Source organism: Myodes glareolus, chromosome 1 (assembly GCF_982192425.1).
Source record: "Myodes glareolus chromosome 1, mMyoGla1.1, whole genome shotgun sequence".
NCBI classification, from domain to species: Eukaryota; Metazoa; Chordata; class Mammalia; order Rodentia; family Cricetidae; genus Myodes; species Myodes glareolus.
The window spans coordinates 55,420,039-55,443,328 of NC_142026.1; the positions used below are offsets into that span (position 1 = coordinate 55,420,039).

General features: G+C 47.8%; 3 protein-coding genes across 3 annotated transcripts; 2 read left to right on the forward strand and 1 right to left on the reverse strand.

Annotated features, from left to right (window-relative positions):
• The first annotated feature begins 2,581 nt into the window (after nt 1–2,581).
• On the forward strand, nt 2,582–6,445 carry LOC148123351 (free fatty acid receptor 1-like). Its single transcript, XM_087906322.1, has one exon. The coding sequence runs from the start codon at nt 2,865–2,867 to the stop codon at nt 3,765–3,767; it is 903 nt and encodes a 300-aa protein (XP_087762448.1). The 5' UTR covers nt 2,582–2,864; the 3' UTR covers nt 3,768–6,445.
• Nucleotides 6,446–10,193: 3,748 nt separating this feature from the next.
• LOC148123352 (free fatty acid receptor 3-like) lies at nt 10,194–11,821 on the forward strand. Its single transcript, XM_087906352.1, has 2 exons — nt 10,194–10,279; nt 10,514–11,821. The coding sequence occupies exon 2, from the start codon at nt 10,525–10,527 to the stop codon at nt 11,446–11,448; it is 924 nt and encodes a 307-aa protein (XP_087762478.1). The 5' UTR covers nt 10,194–10,279; nt 10,514–10,524; the 3' UTR covers nt 11,449–11,821.
• A 6,591-nt stretch (nt 11,822–18,412) lies between these two features.
• On the reverse strand, nt 18,413–21,568 carry LOC148123353 (large ribosomal subunit protein eL37-like). The gene has a single exon (XM_087906593.1). It carries the CDS (start codon nt 21,543–21,545, stop codon nt 21,252–21,254), a length of 294 nt encoding a protein of 97 aa, XP_087762719.1. The 5' UTR covers nt 21,546–21,568; the 3' UTR covers nt 18,413–21,251.
• Nucleotides 21,569–23,290: the final 1,722 nt, after the last annotated feature.

Sequence of the window (23,290 nt, forward strand, 5' to 3'; positions counted from 1 at the left end):
ACTTTTTTTTTTGCATGTAAATAAAAAAACCCACTGTTTAGAAGAATGAAAGAAAGTTTCAGGGGCTCTTACACTCACAGTGAATTCCAGCAATACTCGACTACTAACTAACTAATCCATTTATTCATATGTATGACAAGCATTTGGTGATTTAAAATTTGCCATTGGAGGTGTGTGGAAATTTGGCTCAGTAGGTAGAGTGCTCACCTCAAATGCATGAATCACTGGGTTCTATGCTCGGCTCTACATAAGTGCAGAGTGGTGTTGCTGCTGTCTTGTCTTAGCACAGAGGAGGTAGGGTGCGCAGGGTCAGAAGTTCAAGGTCTTCCACAACACAGCAAATCTGAGACAAGCCTGGGCTGCTTGAGATCTCATCTCAAAAATACAAAACAACAATAATAGAGAAGAGGCCATAGTTGGGGTGCAAGAATTATAACACAGAACCAATCTCAGGAAGCTGTCAGTTAAGCCTGGAGTCTCCAAAGATCTCCTAGGTCAAGGTCTTCTCTAAGGAGCAGAAGGCAGCCCTGAGGCTGAGGAGGTCAGGATCAGGCTTCCTGGCAACCACCAGGTACCTGCTTATCCTGTGCCCAAGCCCAGCTGCTGATATGAAGCTACTTCATGATCCATTGACCACGAGATGTGGATGTCAACAGCCTCGCTGAGGCGTGAAGTGCAGGAGGCCAGGAGGCCCAGAGGCCTGGACTCCAGAACACTATATCCTTCCACTTGAGAATAAGCAATTCTACTGAGACCAGAGCACCTACGGGGCACCATGCTCTGGGTAAGGCAGACCCTGGCACTCATGAGCCCAGGCTTTTAGCAGAGATAGCAGACATGGGGTCACACAGCCAGAGGAACCTTGAATGACCTCCAAGCAAGATGCTTAATTAGGGAAGATCACAATCTTCCCTCACTGAAAATGTTGCTGCACAAAATTTAGACCAGAACTGCCAGGTGTATATATAGGTGAAACAGAAATAAAACATAAATCATGGGTTTGGGGATGAAAACTAAGTCTTGTGTAAGCTAGGAAAGCACTCAACCACTGAGGCTCACACTCCTAGTCCCTCACTGGGGGATTCTAGGCAGGTACCCAAACACTGAGCCACTCTCCAGCCCTGGGGAAGATTCTAGGCAGGTAGTGCACCACAGAGCATACCTCCAGTTCCTTCATAAGTTTTCATTTTGAGACAGTGTCATTTTATGTTTTCCAGTCTGAAGTTGAACTCACTCTGTATCCCAAGTTGGTCTTGAACTTGTGATGCTCCTACATCGACTTCCAGAACAGCTTCCATAACAGCTATAATTAAAGGTTGCAGCTTTTTTTTTTCTGGTTACCTAGGAGTGAGTCAATAAAGCCAGGGTCTGCCCATGAGCTCATTTGGCACTGGGGCAGATCCTGCTCTGCGTGGGTGGGTTTGAACAGGCAGTGAATGAGTCAGAAGGGCACAATGTTATGCCCCATGAACCCTGCCTCTTTAAGGTCTTCAAAAAGCCAGTCATACTCCCATCCTTCCTCTGGACACCCTCACCTCCTGCAGACCATCATAGGATGCTCCATCAGCTGCTTATCCAGGCTGCTAGTACCTCCTGCTAATGACCACCCCGCCCTTCTCTGCCTTCCAGCTCACTGCCCATCCTGGGCATCATCTAATAGCCCTACAAGAGGACTCCTGAGCCTCAGAGGCATCTGGCAGCACCAAGAGGTGAGTCCTGTTTTCGAAGGTTCCACTCTTCTCTGGGTGCCTGGGCCAGGATGTTCCCTGAGCTGTTATTTACTGATGGGAACTGGCTTGCCATGGGGCTCTCACCTTACCACCCTCTTTGCCTGCTTCCTCCTGAACTGATAAAGCTACTGTTCAAGGAGCACTGACCTCTCTCTCTCTCTCTCTCTCTCTCTCTCTCTCTCTCTCTCTCTCTCTCCCTCCCTCCCTCCCTCCCTCCCTCTCTCCCTCTCTCCCCTCTCTCTGTATGTGTGTGTGTGGATGTGTGGATATGTTTTTAGCTCTCTCTCTGTAACAGGGACTCACTTCGTATCCCTGGCTTTCCTAGAACTCGATATATAGACCAGGCTAGTCTCAAACTCACAGAGATCTTTCTGCTCCTGCTGGCATTAAAGCTGTGTGCCACCATGCCTGGGATTTCTCTTAATAATAAAATGTGGCCGATTGTGGTAGCAAGAACCAGTGGGACTTCTGAAGGAGAAAGAGGCAGCCAGATCACAAATTTGAGGCCAGCCTGGGCTACACATTAAAAAAAAAAAAAAAACTTGTGTATGTGTGTACAGAGGCGAAAGAAAATGTAACTGGATTTAGAGATGGCTGTAAGGCGACTGATATGGCTTCTGGGATTCCCTACTCTGATCTCCTGGAAGCTGCATGCATCCTGAACTGCTGAGCTAATCCTCCAGCCCCTGATTTCTCTGGTGAAGGGTCGTTCCTATTGAGGGAGTCTGGCAACTCTGGTCATGGAGTAATGGACCGGGAAGGAACTCAAGAGTTTGACATGCATGCAGCCTGGTTCTGACCTCCCTCTGCTCCTCTCTTCCCAGAGTCTACAGGAGCAGAGGTCACCTCAGCTCTGGAACCTTCTATCTCTTCCTGTTACACTGAATCGTTATCTTGCACTAAGAGATGGTACTGTGGAGAACAGCCGGAGACTGAGAGGACTCCTCGATTCTGCTGGGGCTGTGGCTCTCCAGCCCCCATTTCCTCCTGTGATCCTAGGCATCATCAGCGGCTTTGGTACTGCCTGGGCAGTAGGGACAGCAGCGTGGGGTTCAAGAACCTTCCTTCCTCTGCTGATGAACTGAGAACAGTAAGCAGGAGCAACAGAGGCCAGCACCCACTGCACCGTGCTCCATGGCCCTGCCTCTACAGCTCTCCTTTGTCCCCTATGTGTCTGCTTTTGCCCTGGACTTCCCGCTGAATTTGTTGGCCATCCGAGGCGCAGTGGTCCATGCAAGACCGCGTCTCACCCCCAGCCTGGTCTATGTGCTCCACCTGAGCTGTTCTGATCTCCTCCTCGCCATCACTCTACCCCTGAAGGCTGTGGAGGCCCTGGCTTCTGGGGTCTGGCCACTGCCACTCCCCTTCTGCCCTGTCTTTGTCGTGGCCCACTTTGCTCCACTCTATGCAGGTGGAAGCTTCCTGGCAGCTCTCAGTGCTGGCCGCTACCTGGGGGCTGCCTTTTCCTTATGGCACCAAGCTATTCGGAGGCCCCACTCTTCCTGGGGTATGTGTGTGGCCATTTGGGCCCTTGTCCTCTGCCACCTGGGCCTGGTCTTTGGCTTGGAGGCTCCTGGAGGCTGGCTGAACAACACCACAAGTTCTCTGGGAATCAACATAGCCGTGAATGGGTCTCCGGTCTGCCTGGAAGCCTGGGATCCCAACTCGGCCCGCCCTGCCCGCCTCAGTTTCTCCATTCTGCTCTTCTTTCTGCCCTTGGTCATCACTGCCTTCTGTTACGTGGGCTGCCTCCGGGCCCTGACCCACTCAGGCCTGAGCCACAAACGGAAGCTCAGGGCAGCTTGGGTGGCTGGGGGAGCTCTTCTCACACTGCTGCTCTGTTTGGGGCCCTACAATGCCTCCAATGTGGCTAGTTTCATAAACCCAGACTTAGGAGGCTCCTGGAGGAAGTTGGGGCTCATCACAGGGGCCTGGAGTGTGGTACTCAACCCACTGGTCACCGGCTACTTGGGAACAGGTCCTGCCTGGGGGACAGTATGTATGACAAGGACTCACGGAGGAACAATTCAGAAGTAGCATCTATCTCTGGGGGCAAGGGCCATTGAGTTGATTGGATAAATGTGCCATGCCCCAAGAGGGCTGCTCCACTACAACCCTGGGACAGCCGGGTCTAAAGCCATTACAGACACCACTCATGGGAAGTGCCATACCTGGAGAGAACAGTGTCCTTGTACAAAGAAGAGAGTGACGGTCAAGAACTGTGGCACAGTATACCTGCGCAGCCCCGCACTCCTGGAGGTGAGGAAGAGGCTTGCTTCTGCTCAGGAGCATCACTACCACCGTGATCTGATTTTGGAGTATTTCTCTGAAATAACTTCTGAGGGAAGAGCATTTTTATTTCTGAAGAGTGGAGGCAACATCAAGATCCTGCCAATCCTCTTTAGAACCACTAGAGGGCAGCATTTGAGTTGATGGCAGAAAGCAGGCTGGAGAGTTGCAGGGGTTTTGTGGATCCAAACTGTGTCTCGTCTTTCCAGTTGTCTCATTTCATCCTCCTACAACTCTTCTGAGAATAGCCCCACCCCTGTGTGTGTGTGTGTGTGTGTGTGTGTGTGTGTGTGTGAGAGAGAGAGAGAGAGAGAGAGAGAGAGAGAGCGAGCGTCTTGCACCTGCTAGGCTAGTGATCTATGGCTGAGCTATGTCCCCAGATACTCCCCTTCACTTATGTTGTAACAGAGTTTAGGTGAAGTAGTAGCCATGTTGGGCTTGAACTCCTGGACTCAAGTGATTCCCCTGCCTCAGCCTCCAGAGAAGCTGATGCTGTTGGCACAACTCACACAAGCTGTTGATCCAGCCAGGTGTCTTCTGTCCCGATGGACAGGTTGCAAAAGACACAGTGCCCAGCAGAGGGAGCCAACACCAATGAGATTCTTTGGCTTGTTTGCTCTCTCAGCCCTGGGGAGCATCCATTCTGATTTCAGCAGACTCCTCCTGCAACTCTGGGTTGAAGGTGATGCTCCCAGAGGAGGGATGTCTTCCCCTAGTCACCTCATACTGCAGTGATGACCACCTTCATTTTCGGGGAGGTCATGAAGCTTTCTTGATGACCCCCAGAAAAGATGGGGTGGGGAGGGGTCCTTCCAAGCAGGACCCCTAATGCTTAGTGGACATCTTGAAAACCTTGTGGTTCATTTGGAGAAGGATAAGAAGCACACCCCAGTCCACATGAGAGAGGTCAGAGGAGGGCGGCCATGAAGAAGACAGGCACTGGGCATCTCTGATGGGGCCAGGTGTTAGAATCAAGCTTATTCTTCTAAAGACAGCAAAGCTTCCAATGAGCAACAGCATAGTGGCCAGAGCGCATGAACTGGTTCATAGAAATTATCTCTTTGAGCATATACATTATCTATCTGGGTGTTCACAGCAAGCCTGGTCTATACAGTGAGTTCTAGGACAGCTAGGGCTACATAGTGAGACCCTGTCTCAAAAGAAAAAAGGAAAAGAAAAAGAAAAAGGGGGGGTGGTGGTCTCTTTTGTGGCCTTTAACGAGTTTGAATGTAAGGGTTCAAACAGTAGGTCACCACACTCAGAAGAGAGGCAGCACATGGTAGGTGCTTAGCAAACATTTGTCTTAAGGATAGAAACTCCCGATCTCTCGCCAAAGAAAATTCAGTGTTAGCCAGGCGTTGGTGGCACATGACTTTAATATCAGCACTCAGGAGGCAGAGGTGGGGCCAAACTCTGTGAGTTTGGGGCCAGCCTGGTTCATAAAGGCTAGTTTCAGAGAAACCCTGTCTCGAAAAACCAAAGGGGGAAAAAAAAGAAAAAAGAAAAAAGAAAATTCAGATTTACAATATATCAAAGCGGATGATGGTCAACTTTTCCAGTATCCCCCAGTACCTATGGCTGCTGCTAGCTCTCCCAGCATCCCTCAGTACCTGTGGCTGCTGCTAGCTCTCCCAGCATCCCTCAGTACCTGTGGCTGCTGCTAGCTCTCCCAGCATCCCTCAGTACCTGTGGCTGCTGCTAGCTCTCCCAGCATCCTTCAGTACCTGTGGCTGCTGCTAGCTCTCCCAGCATCCCTCAGTACCTGTGGCTCTTCCCTGTTCTCCCAGCATCCATCAATATCTATGGCTACTCCCACCCCTCCTCACCTTGCCTCTACCCTAATCCTCTTCCTCCCTGGGGCTGGGCTTCTGCTTCCCTTCTCTCCACGCTGATACCAGTATAAGGCAGCCATTTTGGCTATAGCAGTCTCTTGGTCAGTGGCTCCTCTCTTGCTCTCCCTCCATGCCCAGCCTCTCATGGTCCTCTACCAGCCATGTTCAGCTCGGATTCCCCTGCCGCCTGCTTTCTCCTTTAACTCTACAGTAAAAATCCTCACTGTACTTTAGGAGTAATCACGTCCTCCTCCTTTATATGGGGGCCAGCCATGATAAGCTAAGTCTGGGCAGGTCACCCAAAGGAAGTTCTTTACTTCCAACCATTATCACCTGGGACTCTGGCCACCTACGAATTTAAATGGAAGCTGAAGGCTCAGTAGTTTACCCTAGGCAATGCCTAGTTGCAAAAGGAACCACAAGCTGAGTTACCTGACCCCCACCAAAGTACAAACCATTCAAATGAAATGCCTGGCATTCCAAGTGCTGTAGATAGGATCACCTGCCTATCACTTTCACCAGGACACCCTAGACAAATCAGCCAATTAGGGGTCTTAAAACCTCAGAAACTGCTCACCCCCACCTTTATTACTCTAAAACCCTACTCTAGTTGTTCTCGGGGCTCTCAGGTTATTTCAATATGTTGGACATGCAGAGAGACCGAGTTTGCAAACTTGATTAAAATAAAGGCTCTTTGCTTTTATATACGGGACTCAGTTTCCTTGTTGGCTTTTGCAGGGACTGTACGGATTTGGGCATAGCACTTTTATTTCATTTCTTCATTCTTCACGCGGCCCCTGGGCAGTGGGGAAACCAGAGAATAGTAGTGACAGTCCATGAGTGCTGCCCCACTGCCTGCCCTACCCACCCTTCCCCTCCCCCTCCCTTCTCCCCTCCCCCCAGTGTTTGGAACCTCCATTCCCACTGCCCTGGAGCACCTGCTGGGGATGGGGCTATGGTCCCCAGTTGCCTGTTCTTTCCACTCAGGGGTCAATCCAGATCCTTCCCTGGGCCCACCAGGCCCTCGAGATCTACTGACCCTGGCTTCCTCCACCAGGCCCCCCAACCCTGACCCCTAACAAGATCTCTTGGTCATCCAACTCCCCCAGGAGATGGAGCTTCCCTTTTAGTATTGATGTCTTTATTTATCTCTCACTAAATGCAAGCCTGGAAGCAATAAAAACTACTTGGCTTACTCACAACAACCTGTTAAGGAACTAACCAATATAATTTACACATCGGAAAACCCATACATGCTAAGTTCACAAGCCAGTTTTTAAAAGTAAATTCACAGTGATGTACGTGAAGAGTCCAGGAATAAAAAAATAAAAATGTAGATTCCAAACATAAGAATGTAGAAATAAAGAAATATAAAGTTATAAGTCTAGAAGAATGAGAACAGACTATCAGCAGCTTTCTCAGCAGATCAAGGATCATTCATTCACAGTGAGCTATTTTCTCAGATGCTTGGGAAGTGGAGGTCATTTTACAACGGGCTGTTTTTACAAGGCCAGAGCTTCTCTCTACAAATTGAGAGTAGTGTCCTGGCCATCCCTGATAAACGACAGATATGAACTGAGTTAACCTTTAGGAGACAGAGATATGTGACCTCTGGGTTAGCCACTGTCTCCATTATGGAAAACTGGCGCCACCAGAGGAGAGGCATAAGACTCCAGTTTGCACCTGGAGGTACCAGGACAGACAGTGGACAAATACAAAGGTTTAATTGATGAGCTCTGATAACGGAGGTTGTAAAGTATGGCAGTCAGTATCTGAGTTTTACCTTGAGATAATGTGAAAAGCTTTCTGCTATCTCCTAAGTTCTCAGCCTAAGAACCAGTTAATCCTAATTTACTAACCTTGTAGTATTACTAGCAGTTCCTTTCTGACTAATTGCTAAAGACATCTGTTTTCTCGCTATTAGTGACCTTCGTTCCAATCTCTTCTGAAATATATTTCATGATGGCTGCCTAGTTACCCATTGACATTAGCACTCACTCCCCTCTTTAGAGTCTCGCTGACCAACCCAAGGGTCAGGGCAAGGTTGTAAAAATTCTTTTGTTCAGAGATAATGCCTGGTGCCCTTACTGTAAAAAGTGGGTTCAGAAACCGGCCTTTTGCCACACAGCCTAACAAACACCATCTCTGGCTGTGGTCTCAGCTAGCTGATAAGCTTCCGTGCCCCGACATGTTTTATTTTTATTTTTTTATTTTTAAGTTTGCTTCTGGTTTTCCTAGGATCTGGTTTCTGGAATAAAGTTTGCTTCTGGTTTATTAGACTTGGTGGTGTTCTCATCTTTGCACGACCCCCCATGGACCCAACAGTACACCATTTTCACCAGCCCAGAAAGATCTCTTTCATTTACAGTTCATCTCTATTTTTCATCCCTGCCCCCAGCCTTAGCTCCCAATCATTAATCTACTTTGTGATTTAAAATATTTGCCTATTCTGGACATTTCATGCAGATGAAATCATGTGAAGTCGGTCCTGTTGTGTCTAACTTGCTTTACTTAGCGTGTGTTTTTGGGTTCATCCATGTGGTGTGTTATGTTGTTATCCTGATGCCTCACATGTGTCTGTCTATCTGTGAAGGGGTCATGGCCTGATACTTTCACTTATGAGCCATGGTCACTAGCGCTGTGATAAAGATGATACATGAGCCAATGTTTATGATCATGCATGTGTTCATGTCTCTGCAGCAAATACTCAGAGTGGAATTATTGGTATTGTATAAATGCATGTTTAAGTTTTTAGGGAAACCATCAAATAGCTTTCCAAAGGGACTACCCCATGGTGCCTTCTCCTCCACGATCAACAATGGCTTTGGTGTGTCTCCATCTTTGTCAACACTTGGTTCTGTCTGGTGTGGTGCTATAGCCATTCTGGTGGGTGAGCGTTGGTTTTGTGCTTCATAAATATTTGAGAGAAGAGGTCTGCTGTCTCTGAGGATGAACAGAGCTGGATGTGAAACATGACATACCCCACATTCCCACACCCCTCCCACCTCCCCATGGTGAAGTCTAACAAGGAGAGAGACCTGGAGAGTCACTTTCCTGTTGTGAACAAAAAGGATGCTGGATGCAAACTGTGGTCCCCTGAGGGCATGCTGTGGGTTGTGCTCACACTGAAAGGTACTGCAATCCTTGCCGCCTCCCCATCACATTCACCCATCATCCCAGATCCTTGCCTGCACCACAAGGTTCAAGATAGGGAAAGGCTCTATTCTATGTGCTGTTTTATTTGAGACAGGGCTTCATTAAGTCCAGGTTGGCATCAAAGTGTGTGTAGCCAGGAGCTGATGATGACCTTGAACTCTTGATCCTGGTGATTCTTCTTCCTAACTGATTACAGGCAGGCACCACTGTTATTCTTTCAAGGCCCTGTAGGCCTTGGCGAGTCCCTTGATGCCTTCCTTGGTGGATCCCCAGAGGCCTCAATGGGTCCCTTAAGGTCCCTTTGGTGGATGAAAGACCAAGGTAGATGAGAGACAGATACATAAAAGCCATGCAGGGAGAGTTTGGGTATAGAATCTATTTAGTGAGTTACACAGGGGAAAGGGATGTGGAAAAGGGGAGAAGAGAAAAGAAGAGAGAGAGAGGCAGAAAGAGAGAGAGAGAGAGAGGGAAAAAGAGAGAGGAAGAGGGGGAGAATAGAGAAAGGGAGAGAGACAGTGGTTACTTCTTCTGAAGGGGGGTGAGACCACAGGCGGGAGGAGGCAGGAGATAGCCTTGCCTCCACAGAAGGTGGGGGCTTGGAAGAGGGCGGGGCTTTTCCCTTAAATGGACAGGGTACCCAGGTGACAGGCCAGGCAAGCAGCCACCACACCTGTTTTATGTGCTGAGGCTCGAACTCATGGCTTCATGCGTGAAAGGCAAGTGCTCTACCAACTGAGCTATGACTCAGTCTAAGTGCTCCTGCTACTGAGCTACCTAACTGGACTAGTGTAGGTTTTCATCTGTGAAACTGTGTTGTTACCTCTGTGTTATAGAATAGGAGACACAGAGTTGTTCTCATTTGTCCCAAGTCACAGAGGTAGCAAGAAATAGCCAGCTGCAGAGCCCATCCCTCACTCCAATTCCAATCATTTTAATCTGATGAGCCCTCGATATGCCCATTCTAAAGAAGCATAACGAAGTCCAAGTGGGGGAGATGAATTCAAAGTAGGGGAAAGGAAGGTCCCAGTTAAGACTCTATACATGCAGCCATGATCACAGTCTTGGAGTTTCTTCTTCTCCTTCTCCTTCTTCTCCCTTTTCCTCTTCCTCTTCTTCTTCTCCTTCCTCTTCTTCTTCCTTTGCATATGGACCCAGCCCAGCTGATGTCATAGGCACCACTAAGTCTTTATCACTGGACAATTAGCTCACTGCCTATTGCTGGAGGAGCCAGCAGCGTACAGGGCAGAGGAGTACTGGTTTTCCAATAAGCTGGTGAGTATAGAACTGGGGGTTCAAGCAGGAGACTCCTTGGTGATGTCTACACCGAGGCGGGGACAAGAAAGGCAGGAAGGCAGGAAAGATGACCCTGCAGGGGAGAGTATGTGGTGACCGGGTGGTGGGGGTGGACAGTGATGGCAACACTCCAGCCTGGTGAGTAAGTCTCCTAGTGGGAGAACAAGAGACTTCCTCACTTCCCACACTATCTCCCTCTTCATCTCTCACTAGCAACCCTGACCATGGTGTCGAGCCTCTCTCCCGGCAATCATTGGCTTGTCTTTTCCGTGTACCTGTTTGTTTTCCTCGTGGGACTGCCCCTCAACTTGATGGCCCTGGTGGTCTTCGTGGGCATGCTACACCACCACCCAGTTGCCGTGGACTTACTTTTGCTAAACCTGACCCTTTCGGACCTGCTCCAGCTACTCTTCCTGCCATTTCGCATGGTGGAGGCAGCCTATGGCATGAGATGGCTCCTGCCCTACATCTTCTGCCCCCTTTCCGGGTTCCTCTTCTTCACTACCATCTACCTATCTGCCCTCTTCCTGATGGCTGTGAGCATCGAACGTTTTCTGAGTGTGGCCTACCCACTGTGGTACAAGACCCGGCCACGGCTGACCCAGGCTGCTGTGGTCAGTGGCATCTGTTGGTTCCTGGCATCAGCTCATTGCAGTGTGATTTATGTCACTGAATACTGGGGAAATACCACCTACAGTCAGGGGACCAATGATACCTGCTACCTGGAATTCGGGGAGGACCAGCTGGCCGTGCTGCTGCCTGTAAGACTAGAGATGGCTTTGGTCCTTTTCATGGTGCCCCTGTGTATCACAAGTTACTGCTACAGCCGCCTGGTTTGGATTCTTAGCCAAGGAACCAGTCGGCGCAGGCGTAAGAGGGTGATAGGGCTTCTAGCAGCCACACTGCTAATCTTCATTGTCTGCTTTGGCCCCTTCAATATGTCCCATGTGGTGGGCTATGTTCAGGGTGAGAGTCCAACCTGGCGGAACTATGTCGTCCTCCTCAGCACCCTCAACTCTTGCATAGACCCTCTTGTCTTCTACTTCTCATCCTCCAAGTTCCAAGCCGAATTTCATCAGCTCCTGGGAAGGCTGACCAGAGGCTGTGTGCCTTGGACTCAGGAAGCCAGCATGGAACTGACAGTATAGAATGAAGAAGAGCCGTCCAATGAGTGTCCAAGCTAGAGAAAAGGGCAAACCAGAGGAGGGGCATAGAACCATTGGCCCTTTGCCTTGACTGACAGAGATATCTCCAGGGGACAGGAAGGAGCAGGCAGGTGTGTCTGCTGGGTGTTCATTCTCAGGATGGATGAGAGTCCTGTGAGGAGCTGAAGACCCAGCTGTCACTCAGGTCTCCCAGGACGTGCTCACAGTCTGGACTCTCCATGTCACCGTCCTTCTCTCCCCTCATATGCCCTGGATTCCACTCTGGGACGTTGTAATGGGACAGACTTCTCTAGAAGAAAGAGCCTACCCTCTGCTGCAGACAGAAGGCTTCAGTGCCTCTGGGGTGGGGGTGGGAGTGATAGGGTGGTGGGGGAGGTGGGGGAGGCTGCCCAGGGCTGGAACTGAGCAGGGTACCTGGGCTGAGGGAAGGGCAGATGCCACTGACTCCTGACTCTTCAGAGTGGGGAAGATAGGATTTAGGGGTGAGGGAACAGCCTGCCTTGGTGAAGGGTTTTCCAGAACGCCCACTGTTCCATAAATTCAGATCTTCTGGGATACTTATGAACAATGACAGGCAAAGAGAATAATTATCCAAATAAATTCCATACCTAACGAAAGAAAATGATGTTTCCATAATTTCTTGACTTTTCTGCGTAGTGTAGGTGGATAGAGAAACACTCACACTGAAAGAATGGGACCGAACAAAATGCCTAGGTGCCTGCAGAGGATCGGGGTTGGAGGAATAAAACTAAAGAAAATTTTACTTTTAAGTTTATTTACTTTTATTTTATTATTTTTTTTTATTTAAGGCTGGGGATGTAGCTCAGGTGGCAGAGTGCCTATCAGGCAGGCACAAGCCTCATTATTGTTTGTAGTGGTTGCTGGTTGGTTGGTTGGTTGGTTGGTTGATTGGTTGGTTGGTTGGTTTTCCTGAGACAGGGTCTCACTATGTAGTCCTAGCTGTCCTGGAACTCTGTAGACCAGGCTGTCCTGAACTCTGAGACCACGTGCCTCTGCCTCCCGAGTACCAGGACTAAAGGCGACAGCCACCACTGCTCTGTCACTTTAGCTTTCTTTTTTCTAAAAGAGAATCTCTTTGTAGCCCAGGCTGGCCTCAAACTCTCCACCTTACCTAAACCAGGCACCTGAATCCTGGGACGACAGTCGCAAGCCTCTGCTCCTGGCAATCTTTCAAAAATTGAAATTAAAAAAAAAATCCCATGCTTGTTGGGATCTTGGATGCCCTGGAAACAAGGCAAGGCCAAATAAGCCAGGTGAGAACCAGGAGCAGAGGGTGTCCTGTGGAAGGAAGCTCACTCCCTGCCCAGGCCCCTTGGTCAAGAGTGAGCAGCTCAGGGTGGCTCAGGAAGTTGCAGATGTGTGCTCTCCAGTGCCTAAGTGTGATCCACAAGCTTAGGAGGGAGGCTCTGCTGCTTCCATTCCCAGAGGCCCCCAGCTTTGCAGGGGTTTGTGGTGACCCCAACCATACAATTATTTCATTACTACTTCATAACTGTAATTTTGCTACTGTTACAAATTTCAGTATAAATATGTGATATGCAGGACATCTGATATGTGACCCCCATGAAAGGGTTGTTTGACACTCCCCAAGGGGACAGTAACCCACATGTTGAGAACCCATTGTCTCCTTAGGAATTCTTTATTAAAACAATTTCCTGCAGATAGAGGTGCTTGCCTGTCAGGGTCCTAAATCAAGGCAGCTTGGGTGACAGAGCAAGACCCTGTCTCCAACTAAAACTAAAAGGCCTAGGAATGTAGCCTCGCAGTGGATCGCTTTCCTAGCAAGTACAAGACCCTAAACTTGATCCTCAGCACAGCAAAGTAAGCAAGTAAGATAATTCTCGCTTATTCTTTGAACGTTAACCAGAGAACAGGTGTCTGTCCTCATCCCCACTGAGTTGCAGGACCCCTGCTCCCTGTGGCCTCCTCTCTGCTCTGTTTGCTCATGAGCTCTGAGGATGACTCCACTTGTGGAGGACCGCAGCCATATACTCCATTACAAGATGGCGCTGGCATCCGGTTTCACCACCAGGTGAACGCACATGTGCTTGGTAACTTCCCACTGCTGTCCCTGCCTACTCCCGAGGCATCATCTGGGATAATGGGCAGCGGACCAATCCAAGAGTGACACGTCCGAAGCGAGGACTGTTTCCTACATAAGGGATGGGTTCCCTCATTCTGGGTCTCCACCATGTAAGCTTATGCTCTCTCTCTCAAGACGCATTAAAGCTTTTCTGTAGAAGGATCCCAAGTGTCCCGTGTCATGCTTGCTGGCGAGACGGTAGCGCGGGATATCTGGTGCTGAAAAGTCCGGGACGCCGGGGGACCTTGACCACTGCTCGCACCGCCGGAGACCCCTTGGATACAAGGAGGATTCAGAACTGCAGGTCTGTTTGCTCAGAGAGATATGACTATTCCTGGACTTTTCGATTTTGGGCTTGACTTGTTTCCGCATTGGGAAGGTTTCGTAGAGGCCTTGGTATTTCTTTTAGCAGTTCTCTTATTTCTTGTCAGGAATTGCTTAAAAGATGAATCCTGCCAGTTCAGAGGGTTGTTGCAGAGGGACGAAGTGTATTGGAGGAAGTCCAGGATAGCATATCAGAAACTGAGTGCAGTGAGAGTTTGGGTGCGCACAAGAAAAGAACAGTCCCAGATAAGGAAAAAGGACCCCCCGGTGGTTCTAAGAAAATAAGAATGGGGGAGAAGACTGACCTACAAGGTCAAAAGCTTTCTGATACCAACAATAAGAAAAAAGGAAAGAACAATAGTTTATATCCTCTGCAGGGACTCGAAGCTCTGCAAATTGAAAGTGACCATGAAAATGAACACGAAAGTTCTGGCTCAGAAGAAGAGGTAGAAGAACTAGATACAGAGGAGGAGGCAAAATTAGAAGAAGAGGCGGCTAGATATGAGAGGGAAAGATATCCCCATAATCGGGCACAGTCTTCCAGCGGTAGGGCCATGAAGTCATCCCAAATGGCCCATCCGCCTCCTTATGAGCTGTGCCCTCCCCCAACTGCCCCTTCGGCGCCTCCTTATGAGGAATGCCTTGGGCCAAAGACTTTTTCATTTATCCCTGACAAGGTCAAGAGAAAGTTGCACCTGGCCTTCCCCGTTTACGAAGGGGAAAACGGGCGGGTGTATGCACCTGTGGAGTACAACCAAATAAAAGAGTTAGCAGAGTCAGTCAGAAAGTATGGAGTGACTGCTAATTTTACCTTAGCCCAATTGCACAGATTGGCCTTGACGGCCATGACTCTGGCTGACTGGGAGACAGTTATAAAAGCGTCGCTCGTCAGCATGGGTCAATATTTGGAGTGGAAAGCCCTGTGGCATGAGGCAGCCCAAGAACAGGCCAGAGCTAATGCTCAGGCCTTAACTCCAGAACAACAACAATGGAGATTTATGTGGTTTGAATCACCGAGACCTCCTGAAATGTTGTAGTAAATACCCCTAAGAATACAGCATCCCCGTTCAGCAGGAAGTAGCCAGACAGACTGACAATGCCCAAATTCCCCAAAAGATTGTTTAAGTGGGGTCCTTTCAATGATTTCAGAGCAGCAAGCCTGCTTCCCTGAGTTCTGCTCCACTCCGTGCACCAGTATGGACCTAAAACTAATGCAGCTGGGTTTAAAAGGCAGCTGAAGCAGAGCTTTGCTAGGTGGCTATGGTAAAAGGAACATTGCCCCAGCCCAGTCGGTGCCTAGCCTGGCGGATGCCACAGCAATGCAGTGTGCCTGGAGCTGTGAGGGCTCTGAGGCTGGAGTGGCTTCTGCTCCACTTGGCTAAGCTGAACTGTGCTGACTTCAGGCAGGACTGGTCGTAATTATCATAATAAAAGCGCAATTAAGGTTTAGACACAGTAAACAGGCAGTACCGTATTACCTCTATTCATCTCAGGCTCAAGATATAATGATAAGAATGGGCCATAGGCCAGGAAAGGGCTTGGGTCGCTCCAAGCAAGGAATATGGGAGCCAATAAATCCTAAGCCTAATATCAACAAACAGGGCCTGGGTTTTTTCCTAGGCGCCACTGGGGCAGCACGGCCCATACCATGGAAAACAGAGACCCCAGTATGGGTTCCCCAATGGCCACTTACCTCTAAAAAAATTAAAAGCAGTAAATCAGCTAGTTAATGAGCCATTGGTTCTGGGACACATAGAACCATCCATCTCTCCGTGGAATATCTACTTAAACAAAAAGGGGGAATAATGAAGGAGTTGCCCCTGATGCCAAAAATGGCCATTGCCATGGCTCTGTTCACTATAAATTTTTAAAATTTGGATGATAATGGCCAAAATGCAACAACACAACATTGTTCAGATCTGCAGCGGCCCAAGGATTTGGTTAAATGGAAAGATGTGCTTTCTAATGAATGGAAAGGCCCAGATCCCATTCTGTTGAGATTCAGGGGAGCTGTTTGTGTGTTCCCGCAGGATCAGGAAAACCCATTCTGGGTGCCAGAGAGACTGACCCGAACGGTGAAAAGTGACCCACAACATGCGGACTTGCCTGAAGATTTGGCTTCTGTTCCTCCTGCCATTTTGCAGATGGATGATAACGGTTATGATGGAGCAGCGATAGGGGATACTCTCAGCCCTCCCGAGGCCGACACCAGTCAGCCATAGAGTAGCGGTGTTTCCTCAGTTTTTTACAACCAATAAGACTCTGGGGCTCCCCTACATTCCTAGAGATGATTTATAAGCTTAGCCGAAGGATTCCAGTCCTGGGTCGTGTCCTTCATCTCCTACTTCAAAGAGGTGGGGGTGGGAATGTTTGGAGCAGCCCTATGCTGTGGAATAGTGTTTCTCCTCTGGATGGTCTGCGGATTCAAATCCCAAAGTCGTAGGGACAAAGTGTGGTTATTGCACAAGCTCTGGCTGCCCTGGAACAGGGAGCCTCTACTGATGTGTGGTTATCTATGTTGAAGCAGTAAGGTTTATGCCAACCAGCTCCTGCACCCCTAGGACAGTGGTCCATTGCACAGGGTGGAGTGCTTGGCTTAGCTAGCCCTGAAGGTTGTTGAGCTGAAGAGCATCGCACAGAGAATGGCCCTCTCTGAGAGATATGTCGCCTTGCATAAGGGTTTCTTGCCGTATATTCCCTTTCCCAGAAAAATGGCAGAGGGCAGGCCGGATAAGTTCCAGGTGTCATGAACCTAGGGGCAGATTCCGTGCAAGCCCATTATAATGTTTCCACTTTGGAAAGTGCGACCTCTATCTTTGCCTTCTGAGGGAGTTGCCTTTCTGCAAAGAAGTAAAAAAGGGGGAGATGTGGAGGACTGCAACCACATACTCCATTACAAGATGGCGCTGGCATCTGGTTTCACCGCCAGGTGAACGCACATGTGCTTGGTAACTTCCCACTGCTGTCCCTGCCTACTCCCGAGGCATCATCTGGAATAATGGGCAGCGGACCAATCCAAGAGTGACACGTCCGAAGCGAGGACTGTTTCCTACATAAGGGATGGGTTCCCTCATTCTGGGTCTCCACCATGTAAGCTTATGCTCTCTCTCTCAAGACGCATTAAAGCTTTTCTGAAGAAGGATCCCAAGTGTCCCGTGTCATGCTTGCTGGCGAGACGGTAGCGCGGGACATCCACTTGCCTTATTTCAGCTAAGTATGGTTTGCTTTTACAGGGCATCCATTGACAGAGAGCAGGTCAGTGGTTGCTATGGGCTGGGCATAGATTAAATGAAGATATGGATGGGGAAGATGCCCCTGGGACATAACGGGTGATGGAGAAATTCTATAACTTGATAGAACTGGAATGTCAAGTCATAAGTCAAAATCATGACCTCAAAATGGGTGAATATTCTTGCATGGAAGTCAAACTCAGTGAGGTTGTGTGTGTGTGTGTGTGTGTGTGTGTGAGAGAGAGAGAGAGAGAGAGAGAGAGAAAGAGAGAGCTATATTTGTGTGTTTGTTTGTGTGTACTTACACCTGTACATATGGAAGGAAGACTTGATAATCTGCTCTCTCCCTGCCTGAAGATCTGAGTTCGATTCCCAGAACCCACGTGGTGAGAGAACTAAACTCTTCTATGCTGTCCCCTGTCCTCTTCACACAGACTACCTGTTAGGTTTAGATAAAATGCTGCAGTTTAGTTCCCTGAGTGCCAGTGGCAGGTTCAAGGTGCAGCCGGGACCCAAAACAGGAGGCCTCTGTGGGTTCCAGGTCGGTGGGAGGTGGCAGGTGAGAGACCTTGCAGGTTAGAGGCAGGGTAGCTGGTACCATGATTAGGCGTGGCTGGTGTGAGACAAAGATTGATAGGCAAGACATGTGGAGAGAGGGTTTGGGTACAGTTTATTCAATGAGTTATGTAAGGAAAGGGAAGGGGGCAAGGATCCACAGCAGTAGCCACCTCTTATGAGGAGAGATGGACCAGAGAGAGCACACGCTGAAAGTAGAAGGAAGATCTGCTTGCCTAGGGGAGTTTGTGTGGGTGCATCCATGGAGGTGCATACTGGTGGGAGTGAGTTCCATCCCTCACCATGTGAGTTCTTGGAGACTGGTCCCAGTGGCTGGGTCCTGAGGCAAACACCTTCACCTGCTGAGAACCATCCCACTAGCCCCTTATTTTGTTTTTGTTTTGAGCCAGAATCTTGCTATATAGCCAGGGTGGTGCCAAACTCATCACCCTCCTGCCTCTGCCTTCCAGGTGCTGGGATTGCAGGCATGCCCCGTCGAGCAGGTAACTGTGTCTTCTTTGCCTCAAAGAGTCACATGAGGGAACTGACCTAGACATTCGAACCTGTGAAAGTCACTCTGTGATGTCCACAGATCGCTGAAATCCACTAACTGGGTCTCTGTCAGGGGTCAGCCTCTACAAAAATACCTTTCTTCTGAGTAGAGGTGTGGGAATTTAGTAATATAATAAAGAATGTGAAGACGTAAATGAAAATAATAAAATGTAGAAACATATAGGATAGTATTGGGAGGAAATTTGTCAGTGAGTACTGAAAATTTGCCCGACTTTAATTTCCAACTGGTTAAAATACCCCTGACCCCAAAAGGTAGGAGTAAGACAAAAGTCTGCATTAACATGATACAGGGAAATGAACATACCAATTGAAAGTCACAGACTTCATTCATAGTTAAACATTCTGTTGCTAAACAAAACATGTCACCAAGTCACGTTCATGCCCTAGACCAAAACATTCAATAGGCAAATCACTCCCTGGGTGGAATCCCAAGTTATTTCCATAAAGGGAACTGGAACTTGGGTTTATCCTTAGACTTTTGTTTTATTAGGAACAAACTACTTCCCTATTCCTGGAGCACAAGGTCTGGCAATTAGCCACACCTGTTGACAGTAATCTTGGGAGAGTAGTTTTTGATTGTAAGCATCACCTCAGCTCCCTGGCACCCCTTTATCCAAAGAGTCTGGACTATTTGATTGGGGGGCTTCTCAGTAATGGTTGTGCTGTCTCTTTAAGAGACAAGTCACACCTACTTCCTTCCCCATCTGCTGAGGCAGGCTGATCTTCAGCTTCTGGCCTGAGCTCTCTCTCTTTTCCATCTTCCTCTCAAAGAGGCAGCTTTGCTTCTGCCTCTCTCCGCACTCCTCTGCTTCTCCCCTTTTCTGTCTCTCTCTCCTCTTCTCCTCTCTCTCTTTCTCTCTCTCTCTCTCTCTCTCTCTCTCTCTCTCATACTCTCCTCTTCTCCCCTTCTCCCTTCCCCCTCCATAACCCCCCAAATAAATATCCAACCTCACTCTGCATGGTGTGCCTATCCATGTCTCTTGCCTTTTGCCTGCCTGCCATGTGTCTCCTTGCCTGGGACCAGCCACCACTCGGGGATCGGCAGCCGTCTCTGCCTGGGACTGGCTGCTCCCAGGGCCCTCTGCCTGTCACTACCACTGCTTGGGGACCTACAGCATTTCTGCTGCGTATTGCACCTGGGTATCCTGCAGCATTTTTAATTTTTCCATAACATTCTCCCTAACCCCCGACATCCATTTTGAAATGCTGGGTAGGAAGATCCATTTCAAGCCCCCTCCCCTAAGAGTTACCTCAATCCAAACTCCACCTCCGAGAAAGTCCACCAAATGGTGACCCCTCCCCAGGAAGGGTCAAGACCACTCCCACAGGTTATTTAAATTGTCCCCCAGAGAATGAACCCATGATCTCCTCTTTTCCCTCTCTGGTGGTTGTTCTGATCCCCCACTGTGTTTTCCCAGGGGCCACGCAGGAGTCCTGGCATCCATTAAACCTGGACATCTAATTAGGATTATTGTATCAGCGGAGAGGATTTTTGGTCAGAACGACTGAACAAGCAGAACTCTCTGACTTACAACTAGGTGGGACCTTTGTCTGAAGTAGAAGCACAATAACCTTGAAGAAACCAGAAACAAGTCCCAAACTCTCTGACCTTTGGCGTTTTTGAACCTGCATAATTCCCCTTTTTTAAAGATTAATTTTAATAAAGCCTGTGCTTCTGCAACAGGATGCTTTCCCATTTCCAAGTCTTACCTGTCTTTGAAACATGCATTCTAATTTATGCAAGTCCATGTCTTAGGTACCTGGGGGAGGGGGATCAAAACCCATCCTTGATTGCAGACCTCTGTAAACAAAGGGTTAAGAGAGAAAGTACAGGCTCTGTGTCTTTGAGCCACATTTTTGTCAAGAGAGTTCATCAGCAATTAGCTAATGATAAGCAAGCAGATAATACTTTGTGTTATGCATACTTCTTTGGCTATAATATCTCCTTATTAAAGGAGTAGAGGATCACCAAGAATTGGGAATGCCCACTTGTGAATTGGTCTAGAGTATTCACCTGTGTCAAACTCCAAATTTATCTTATCAAATATACAAAATTCAAGAATTCATTGCTAGTATCAAACTTTTCTTAGACAGGTTCTAATAATTTTCTAGCCATTAACATCTTATAGTGAACTAAAGCTTTAACAGGTCAGTACCATAACACAACTTAACAAATTGCGATTCTCTTAAATCCATTCTAACCAAAAGACAAGAAAAGGTTTTGTAATGGGTGAGAGTCCAAATGCAGTGCTGCTTTTAAGCAACCGTCCCAGTCTCTGAGCAGCAGAAAAGCCCTTAGGCTACCCTCCTCATATCTGAAGAGGTCATTCAGTCCTTTTTCCCCTGAAGGGAAAACTGAGATCTCAGTTCTCAGGTTCTCTTAACTTTTCAACAGCAGACTGAATACCTCATGGCAATCTGAGTTCCTGGCTCCAAGGAAAACAGAATTCAGGCTGCAGCAAGTTATAACTACTGCTGCAGTAGCATCAGGGCCTCAGTGGCTGTGTGGGTCCCAAGTGTCTGGAAACAGTTCAGCGTCTAGCAATGTAGAGTGGTGGCAGCAGGTCCTGTGGATCAGGCATTCCTCTACGGGGTGGGGAACGTGGGACCAAGAACTTTCATTATGACTCCTCCATGGGGGCATTAGCAGCTATGATGTTATCCGGTCTGCTGTTCTTCTGCTGGAGATGTCAAACCAGGCGACACGTCGAATCAGGCATTCTAGAAGTCATCTCACCTGATTCTCATCCTGTGAAAAAACACAGACACATCCTCGACCCCAAATTAATACGGGGTTGGGATTTTTCATAATCCAATGGAAGGGCTTATTCACCTTGACTTAGCAAAGGTTGCCTTGGTTCCATTATGCCAAAAATCTGTTCAAGCAGATTTGCTCATGTGCATCCATAAAAGGTACATGATTTAATGCATTATGTGGTGATTCCTTTTTTTTTTCAGTTTGGAAACCAGAACATTTATTTTATGACAGATTGAAATCCTCAAGATGAACTGGATGCTGCAACAGCTGCCCTCTTGGGTTTAGGGGTTGTCCCTTCACGGAATCCATGTCTGAATCTTCGGTAGACAATTTTTAGGTGCCTCATCCGCCAGGTCCTGGTAGTGTTTCGTCTCCTAGCCTTGGCATTCCAGTTATACTTTCTCTTGCGCTTGGCAGGGTAGCCGCATTTGCCACAGGTAGACTTCTGAAGGTGGTAGGCCTTAGAGCCACAGCGGCGGCACAACGTGTGCGTCTTGTTGCGATGCTTTCCGAAGGATGACGTTCCTTTCGTCATCTTGCTTCTGCCGCTGAGGCCAAAGAGACCGGAAGAGAAAGCAAGCACTTCCGCTACTTCCTGTGGATCTGTGTGGTGATTCCTAAGTCTCCTGTTTTTATCCTTTTACGTTGTTTTCAAGGAGCCATGGGCATGCTCCACAATTCCTTTTTACCACTAACATATATGCAGCTCATCCATTGGAAGAGCCTTCTGTGAATTCTAGCATAGCATCCTTTAAGGGATGTTTTGCTATAACATAAGAAAAACATGTAGTTGTGTGAATTGCAGCAACAATCAGCTAAGAAAAGATTATTAATCTGGCCTTTAAATTGAGCAAATGCAATTGCCCAACAATTACTATTTTAAAATTATCAATTAATCTGCTGCTTAGTACAAGAAACATTGATCATATCCAGTTCTTTAACAAAACATCTCCTAGATTCTATCCTGCTCTCTGTGCTAAGCAAGCTACTGCTTCAAAATAAGGGTTTAATACCTTAGCTGGTAATACAGGAAGGTGCATCCATAAGAGTGACCTGATTTGCCATGAAACTGTTGTAGAAGCAAGTTTTGTGGGTAATATACATGCTTGCCAAAGTTGGCTGTAGTTTATATACCTGCTCTTTTTGTATAGCATGCTCTATCTGGGAGAGCACCTGTCTGGTAGCTTCTGAAAGCTCTCTACTGGAATTTGGATCACTGTCCCCTTTAAGGATTTCACTTAGAGGTTTGAGGTCTCCTGTAGGATACCTAAAATAAGATCTTGGCCATTGGATGTCTCCCAACAACTTTTGGGAATCATTTAGAGTCTTAAAATCATCCTTCCTAATTTTTAAATTTTGGGGCTTAATTTCTTTGGGGTATAACATATGACCTAAATACTGGAAAGGTAGGTGCCGCTGCACTTTCTCGAGCAATAGCTAGGCCTGCATGGCTAAGGCTCTGTTGTAGTAGTCCATATGTCTCAAGCAAAACTCCTTCATCTCTATGGGCAAGCAGGATGTCATCCATATAATGGACAATATAAACCCGTGGAAATTGATCTCTAACCTTTCGTATAGCCTGAGCTACAAACTTCTGGCACAAGGTCGCACTGTTTGCCATACCCTGAGGTAAAATGCTCCACTGATATTTTTTCATTGGCTCTCTGAAGTTAACTGAGGGGATATTGAAAGCAAATCTTCGGCAATCTTGTGGTGCCAAAGGGATGGTATAAAAACAAGCTTTTAAGTCTAAAATGATTTTATGGGTGCCTTTTGGCATAGCTGTAGGAGAAGGCAGCCCTGGTTGTAACACTCCCATCAGCTGCATGGTTGCAGTAACCTCCCTTAAATCCTGAATCAACTCCCACTTCCCTGATTTCTTTTTAATAACAAAAATTGGAGAATTTTATGGTGAATTAGATAGCATAATGTTACCATTATCCAGCTATTACTTCACTAACTTCTGGGCAGCTTGTAATTTTTCTTCTGTTAGAGGCCACTGTTTTATCCATACAGGCTCGTCATTTTTTCCAACTATTGGGTCTGTATAGAGTGCAGGTTTTTCGGTGACCTCTCTTAAAAATACCCTAATCCTACCCTGGGAGGTTTATTGTCTGGTATGATAGGATCAATCTTTCCGTTATTATCCTGTCCAGACCTTGATTAGGTAATAATCCTTGTTGAAACATTTAATTAGTAACAACTGTGCTGGGGGAATATAAATAAAGTCCCATTCTGGACATAATATCTCAGCCCCATAAATTTATGGGTAAATGAGGA